At 40.4% G+C, this 8,383-nt stretch overlaps 1 protein-coding gene and 1 pseudogene across 3 annotated transcripts in view; one reads left to right on the top strand and one right to left on the bottom strand.

Moving 5' to 3' along the window:
• The window catches only part of LOC123103454 (probable E3 ubiquitin-protein ligase WAVH2), a 5,734-nt pseudogene extending 3,235 nt beyond the window's left edge, over positions 1-2,499 (top strand).
• Positions 2,500-3,116: 617 nt separating this feature from the next.
• The window catches only part of LOC123103455 (THO complex subunit 3), a 9,559-nt gene continuing 4,292 nt past the window's right edge, over positions 3,117-8,383 (bottom strand). The window contains exons 4-11 of one of the 3 annotated variants that reach the window (XM_044525045.1): positions 7,854-7,963; positions 7,077-7,145; positions 6,620-6,677; positions 6,366-6,465; positions 5,145-5,231; positions 4,419-4,497; positions 4,195-4,327; positions 3,117-3,603 (exon numbers count right to left, since the gene is read on the bottom strand). In XM_044525045.1, the coding sequence (XP_044380980.1) occupies positions 3,569-3,603; positions 4,195-4,327; positions 4,419-4,497; positions 5,145-5,231; positions 6,366-6,465; positions 6,620-6,677; positions 7,077-7,145; positions 7,854-7,963 (671 nt within the window). In that variant the 3' untranslated portion in view covers positions 3,117-3,568. Of the gene's footprint in view, positions 3,604-4,138; positions 4,328-4,418; positions 4,498-5,144; positions 5,232-6,365; positions 6,466-6,619; positions 6,678-7,076; positions 7,146-7,853; positions 7,964-8,383 lie in introns of those variants that run through there. The other 2 variants (XM_044525047.1, XM_044525046.1) reach the window with 2 other exon arrangements.

Here is an 8,383-nt window from a genome sequence, read left to right as displayed (position 1 = left end):
CTAACAAGCACAGTCGATACTTAACAGTGTTCTTCAGTACAATAGATTTTTGTCTCTCGAATTGTTTTGCCCAACTTTGTTGCAATCTCAACAGGCTGCAGGAACTTGGGAACCTTGATAACATTTAGCAGGATAGCTTCGAGGGACTTGTGTTTGAGCTATTTGTAACCAATATAGAGGCACAATTGATAAGCCAAATAAATATATGACATGCCTAATCACCTTATGCCCTGAGGCAGTGTTCTAAAGCAGGAACACTGAGGTTGCTTCGTGTATAATTTGTAAGGGGCTTTTGGTTGGTTAAAACATTCACTGGACACACAATGCAGAACATATTCTTCATTTCATATTTTGGTTATCTAAATACTCCCTCCGTTCCGAATTACTTGTCGTAGGTATGGATGTATCTAGATGTATTTTAGTTCTAGATACATCCATTTCTGCGACGAGTAATTTGGAACGGAGGGAGTATATTCCAGCTTGCGACCTATGAACGGTTGCCATGTATCAGACATACTATCTGATAGGGTGTTAATCAGGTCATATTTGGATTTACGAGAATGGTATTTCCTCCATTTTAGATATGTGTATGTTAAATTGAAGCGTCAAATGAAGCAGATATTATTTTCTGATCTTGCAAAATCCTTCCTTTAGCATATGCTCAACTTGTTCTAGAATGAATAGTTTACAGTGTTTTGTTTCCCACCAAATCCAAGCTGTAGTGATTCTCTTTATTGCTTACTTGTATGTACAGCAGGTTTACATTCTAATCTGATCCCACATTTTCTCAGATCCCGTATATTAACTGTACTATATTTATATGCAGAACTTCTGTGCAATATGTTTGGAGGCCCTCAGCACCAGCAGCAGTGGCATTGACAACTGTGACAGGCCAGCGATATTCACAGCCCAGTGCTCCCACTCTTTCCACTTCTTGTGCATTGCCTCCAACATCAGACATGGCAATGTTACATGCCCGATCTGCCGTGCGCAGTGGTCTCAGCTGCCACGTGACCTGAAGGTGCCGCCATTGCTGCACAACCAGTCTGATCCAATCCTTCGCATCCTTGATGACAACATTGCGACATCCCGTGTCAACCGAAGGTCCTCCATCCGTGCTACCCGCTACAACGATGATGACCCTGTTGAGCCTTACACTCTGACTGAGCATGTCGATCCATGCCTGCGCTTCGCCCTTATCCCGTCTCCGGTGGCAGCTCACCATCATGCCCTCGGACACTACCCTTGTGGACGCATGATGCCACCACAGCAGCACAGCCAGTACAGCTACAGCGGCTCCTCCATGGTTTCACCACCGCAGATTGCTTCACCAAGTGTGCAAAGGCGTGCTTACCTCTCAGTCAGCCTAGCACCACAGCCAGCCATGGACTTGGTCTTGGTTGCCAGCCCTAATGGGCCACACCTGAGGCTGTTGAAGCAGGCAGTGGCACTGGTTGTCTTCTCCATGCGCGCAATTGACCGGTTGGCCATTGTCACAAATGCCACCACTGCAACTCGTGCCTTCCCCTTGCGTCGGATGTCCTCCCATGGTAAACGAATGGCATTGCAGGTCATCGAACACCTCTGCTCTGTTGGTGGAATTGATCCAGTAGGGGCTTTGCAGAAGGGTCTGAAGATACTAGAGGACCGGGCACACCAGAACCCAAGCAACTGCATTCTTCACCTCTCTGATCATCCAATACGCAGCTATGCTGGGGTAGACATGAACCGTGCGAGCATCCCGGTTCACCAGTTCCATGTCGGGCTCGGCTTCGGGGTGCAGAACAGCTTCGTGATGCATGAATTTGAGGAGCTACTTGCACGGTTGCTCGGCGGTGTCATAGGCGACACCCACCTGAGGATAGGGGAGCATGGTGGAGTGGTGAGGCTAGGGGAGCTGAGGGGTGGTGAGGAGAGGAGGATCCCGCTTGACCTTGTGGCAGACTGTGGCTTCATACTGGTTGGTTACAGCTACCTGGAGGGCGGAAGAGAGGACCGTTCAAGGACGGGTGAGGTCGCTGTCGGCTTTGAGGAGAAGAGCGACAGCAGGTACTGCGGGGGCCGTGACATGGGGACGAGCATCGGCGGCGAGAGGAGGAGCAGCTGCTGCGCCGAGAGCTGGGATCACCTTGACCCGTTCATGGCGCGGCGATGGGCGAAGCATTTCAACGTGTACAGATCCTGAGAGTGAGTGATTGAAGAGGTGGAGGAGCTTGATGATCGGCTGAACACAAAGTCTGGTTACCAGTTTGACCAAAATGTGATTCTTGTTGGTTCTTTCTTTTGCATTCTTGCAAGCATTTCAGGGAAGTGTTTGTTATTCTTTTCTTGGCTTTTGTTGTGGGTTCAGAGTCCATCCATGTTGTCCAATATGTGTGCAGAGGCTTTTCTTTCTGTCCTTGTCCAGTGTGTTTTGTGTTTGTGTGTATGGATCAAATGAAAAAAGCTCCAGGACCGAAGATTATGAATGTGAATGCCATCAAGTGGTGTGCCAAGCAATGCAATGTATCTTTGTTGTTGTATATGTCAATCTCATAATTCAAGTTTGAGAACATGACATTCAGTGCCCCACTGACATGTGCCCTTGGGCCCATGTTTCAGTGTGTCATACGAGCAACGTGCATGAAATTCAACTCGAGAGTTTCATAAACAATCATCTTTATACTCATAATTATTTTTATTTTTATACAAGTTTAGTGCCACTATTTTGATTTTTTGGCTCCAATTGTCTTCTGATGCCTTCCAGCTACAATCCTTGGGCAACAAGTGTTAAAGATGCACACTGTTTGGAAATCCAATTCGGCTCTAGGGAGCATATGCTCCTGTGTGCCAAAAATGCATTTTACAAATGTCAATTTTTTTTAAAAAAAAATGTGTTCATTGTCACACCCACATTGTTTATTTATTTGCAACCTCACTTCATCCCCTCTTATACTGATATATTACAACGCTATACCTTATTTTCTTTTCTTATTTTGTACTCCCTCTGTTCCAAATTAGTTGAAGTTTTAGTTTTGTTCTCAGTCAAACTTCTTTTATGTTTAACCAAATATACAAAAAAAATGCTAATATTTATAGTATTATACACGTAAATATTTTTGTTGACAAATCCAATGTAACAAATTTGGTGTTGCAGACGTTATAATAATCTGGAACGGAGGGAGTACAAACCTTGTACAAAATTTGATCTATTTTACTTTAATATGTTTCAGTAATGTTCTGTTGGATAAGATACAATGCCAAGTTGTTCTCTAGTAATCACATATGGTACAATACAACAACACTGTTGGTTCTGGGATGTTTGGTTTGAGAAAATCACCTTGACCATCACAGCTCGGTCCATCGCTGGATAATCTCTTAAAATTGGTCAAATTACCTAATCCATCATTTAGAACTAGCTTAATGCATGCAGAGTCTATACCTCAAACCAAACAGGGGTGCATTCATCATCCAGTCCCTCAAACCAAACACCTCAATCAAGCTGACAAAAAAATGGAGTTACATTTGTAAGGCCAGATAACTGAATCTACAGAGACAACTTGCTAGTGATAATCCGGTCCGCATCAGATTATGTGCTTTCAAAACCAAATATTCGGAAAACACCTGTAAAAATGAATGACGAGAAATGTTAGTGCCGCTACATTTCTACGTCGCTTTGTTTTTTTCAGATGAAGAATTGAGCAATCATAAAGCTAAATTGTTATGAAGTGAAATAAATGCATCTGAAGGTAATAGTTTTTTTTAAGTTCAAGAGTTAATGAAATCGACGGGGAGGAAATTTGCTCGATGGTTCCTGAAACATCGACATTCCCATGGACAACATTAGAAACTTCCTCAACTGCATTACAGCATCCCAAACACTGACAACATAGCATGCAGAAAATGGACTCTTAATTTTCCCTTCATGTCCACTCATGTACTTGGATGCAGGATAGTAGAAGCAGCGGGAAACAACAGGCAGTAGAAGCAGCGGGAAACAACAGGCAAAAGGAAAAAAGAAGTAATAGAGGGAAGAATATTAGTTTTACCATGACTGGATGTTCTTAACAGAAAAGATAATAGCAAAGATTCCGTTGTTTGGGATGTTATAACGTGCTTGTGGTTTTTCAGAAACTATTGAGCAAGAGGTTCAAGAAAAATTATGCGTTTTATTTCATTCGACAGCACTAAAATGAGTAACTGCGATAACCATACCATCATCAGCCTGGTACTTATTCTTGTCATCTCCTGCATAAGCCAGGAGGTTGTATTTAGGATTCCATTCAACACTATTCATAGCTGCTTTACATGGAATCTGATGAATTGATCGTCCAGTCTGAATATTGGCCTGATGAAACGAAAAAATGTAAAATAATTAATCTTTCAAAACAGTTAGTCTCGGATAGATAAGAAATTTCACTACATTCGTGATCACTTACAATGTCAATGAAAGGATCTTCACTGGCATATGCAATAAATTCTCCAGTGTGATTGAAGCTAACTGTTCTGACAGGCCACCTGAAATTGGTACACATAGGGTTACCCTGGTCGTACTCAGATTAACCTTTGAATGTTTTTTTCCAATGATCACAATTCACCTAACCATTATTTAGTTCAATCACTCTTTCTAATTATGTTTGGAGGCAAAAGTCAGTGTATGAGATATGAGATTAGTCAAGCCCATACCCTATTCTTCTTAATAATTAACATTATGAGCTGTTTGTAGTCATATTATCCAATATAAAATTATTAAAATAGTAAATCAAAGTAATTGAAAAGATTACAAACGTCCTGAATGTCTACATTGCCGTTGCCAGTCGGGCTTTGGTGGGAAGGCCATGGGAGATGCAAGCAGGGCGGGCTAGCAGACAATACTATAGTAGAAATAGTGTTAACTTTAGGCAAGTGATGAGCAAACTATGAACTAACCAATGAGTTTTGCGGATGAAGCGGGATGCCGCTTGCACCCCTAGAAATAACATAGATATGCACAAATTGTTTACTAATTTCAATGTAAACATCATGCCCACGGTGTATCAAATATGTGCTGTTACATTGAGGGAAAACTTGTTGGCCCTAACTGAGGCTGATTCAAACAAAAATCATTTGAAGCTATTTCTATGATAGTAATCTAAAGAAGTTCAATATAGTAGATAAAGACGTACTCAAGTTTTGTGAAGGTTTTAATGCATAGCAGCTCTTTGACATTCCAAAGACTGACAAGTGAATCTGCACTTCCAACAGCAAAATACCTGACATCAAAACATTCTGTAAGTGTGACCATCAAAACAATTGTACTCTACCTGGATGTTGACATCAAAACATAACACACTAACACAATTTGTACTTGTGGAGCACAACTTGCTACTTCTCCACATGATTAGTTTGTTCAGGCTCTTAATTTACAATCAGTTCCTTCCCGCAAAAAAAAAGTTTACAGTCAGTTTCAAACAAACATACAAAAAACGCTTGGTGATCGTTGTATAGTTGCGGGGAGAAGAATTTGGACCATGTGGTGAATTTTCATTTTCAACATAAACTCTGAATTCGGCATTGTAGATATATATGGGAAGATAACCTATGAAACCCCTGAAAGGGCGAACGTGTAGCAGGTTACCCCGTGGCCAGTTAGTATATCTTTGCCTAGTTATGACAAATAAAAGTGCCTAATTAACATCTTTTTGAGAGAAGCAACACATTCTGGGGAAGTTACCCGTGAGGAGAGCATACGATGAGTTCTCTGCAAAATTACATGATAATTCATTTCTTCTCTTTTTAGTAATTGACCGAAGTGTGTGGAGAGGATCAACATCCTAATCATGGTTTTCATTCTTCCACTAAACCAATGGTTACCATAGGCCATGGGATATATTCCCAGTATATATAAAGTTTACGACCTGGTTTACAAACGGCTATCCATTATTCGGGGGATCCCTTTCCTGAGCCCATGCGTGTTTCCCTAAACCAGTTCCTCAGAAATCCTCTTCATAAATCACCTATGGAGTTACCTATAAGTAATAGGTATTTACTCAACTGCAGGTAGTTCGGATACGATTTTTGTCTAAAGATGAAGCTAGGATACAATTTCAGTAGCTCTTACGAAAAGTCAGAATATAGCTTTAGTGTTAACTCAAATAGCATATCTAGCAACCCAGTAACTAGTGCAAGGAACTAAAATACAGCAAATCAACTAGATCCCGAGTAAAAACGGATCGCAAGCTCGAGCCTTTTTGTGTATTTTCTAGTAAATATGGTTTGTCCTCCATAAGTAAATACTATATATTTGTAATTCAAATAATCCTTAGGGTTCTCCCCTACCGTTCCATGTTTAAAACATGTTCAGCGCAAATAACTGAAACAACAAACTGAACAAAGAATTTTCTCACCTATCAAGGGGATCCATTGCTATGCAATAGCACCCTGCTGTATGGGCATTTAATTTGCAGACAACATCAAGGGAAGGATAGTTGACCACCTCAACAAATCCTACATAAAGAACAAAACCAGGCAGCAGCATTAACATCAACTTATGTGATCCTGACGCCTGACGTCTGACAACATCAAGGCTCCTTGTTCCATTTTCACAATTGAGGAGCTTAAATATTCATAATTAAGAGGAAAGTACATCTTAGCATCTTACCAAGCCCAGTAGTTATGAAGAATAAATCTCCAGTTTTATTCCATGCAATCTCATTAATCTGGGGGACAAATCAAGAGTTCATGTCAGACATTTAACAAGAAACACACACGCCACAAGTCACGAAAAACAAGAAATGCAGGAAATTGACAATATGAAGTTTAGCAAGGTGTGAACATCAGTAGTACAGTAAATGCATTATCTAGATTCAGCTGGTTGGTATCATATATCATTGTGCATTCAGAGTATCAGTACGTATCCTTACTGTTCTCCCCCCGAAAAATAAACATCAGTGCACAACTTTTTGGTCTAAGACAAGACAAATGAACATGTGGCTCACTATATTTCTTATCACGTCGATATGCACGGGGCCATGGGTACCCCAAAACATAGCTGGATTTAGAATAGAGAAAAACTGCTAAAGGGTGTTTCCAGTGTCCAAACTTCATTTGGTAAGTACCTCGTAAGGGAACTTCTGTTTGTGGACGGGTTTTAGCTTCCGAACATCCACTATGGTTAGCTCATCCTCCTACAGATCATTAGCAGCAGCTGTTATCATAGCTGAACGAACTAGTAACTCGTAAAGTAAATGCATACCATGTACATTTTCAGGAAACATGCTAACTTACATGACACTCAAAAAGAGTTTGATTTCGATACTACATGAACTTTACATATCATTTGTCATACTGAAGAAACTTAGCAAGAAAAATGCCAAGACTTCCATCTAATTGATAGATACTAACCAGATGCGTACATCTCCAGGTGCATTATTACCAACCTACATTGCACGAATACTGGTACACGATACGGTGATGCAGCATTTTCTCAAAAACACATATATGACAATACGGCCACATATTCCTATGCATGATATGATTTGATTTGTTGCATAGTAATTAGGTCAACAAAAGATCTAACTCACACAAGGTATAAACTGAAGGAAAAGAGTGCAGCAAAATAACAAAGCTAAACAGATAGCGAGGGTTCTGTTAGCTGGGTCACACCATGATGATGCGTAACACAAACATATCAGGATATTTTTTCTATTTTGAAATAAGGGCAATAAACCAATATGCTATCAGTAATTCAATATACTATCAGAAAAAACCCAAAGGAAATGAAAAAACGCAAGCGTCATGAAGACAATGTTGAACATGAATGAATGTCCCATTCCTTCAAATCAATATGCTAGACAAACAGCTAGGCATCAAAAATATATTACAATCTAATGTACCCATGTTCTGTTATTGTAAACCTTATTTCCAACAGCTATGTGAGTGCCATCATGTTTGTATGTGATGTTGATGTTTTCTCCACTGAGTTCAACAACTTGGCATTTCCCACCTGAAAAGAAAAACATAAATAAGGATTAGTAAATAACCTGACAAAAAGGTTATCTACCACCATCACAGAACATGGTAAGAAGAGACTGAAACAAAATGTATCATTCTACGCAGAATACTGAGTACAATGATACTAACTTCCACGTCAAATTCCCACATAAGAACTCTCGTCTGATAACACCAAATTCATAACAAAATACGCAAAATTCATTAACGACATTTACGTTTCTGCTCGAATCCATAATCAGATATGCCCCTAATTCTTGAGGCTGCTCAAATCTGCCTTTCTTCCGTCAAGGCTCCTTGTAGAAACACTGTTCTGTGCCGTTTCCAACCAGTCAAGGGGGTTTGACCATCTACAGGATGTTTCCTTACAGGTAGGGCCCTCTAGGAATGAAAAGGAAAAAAAGGTGAAAACTCT

The sequence above is a fragment of the Triticum aestivum genome, chromosome 5A (genome assembly GCF_018294505.1).
Source record: "Triticum aestivum cultivar Chinese Spring chromosome 5A, IWGSC CS RefSeq v2.1, whole genome shotgun sequence".
Classification (NCBI taxonomy): Eukaryota; Viridiplantae; Streptophyta; class Magnoliopsida; order Poales; family Poaceae; genus Triticum; species Triticum aestivum.
This window is presented reverse-complemented; position numbering and strand designations above follow the sequence as displayed.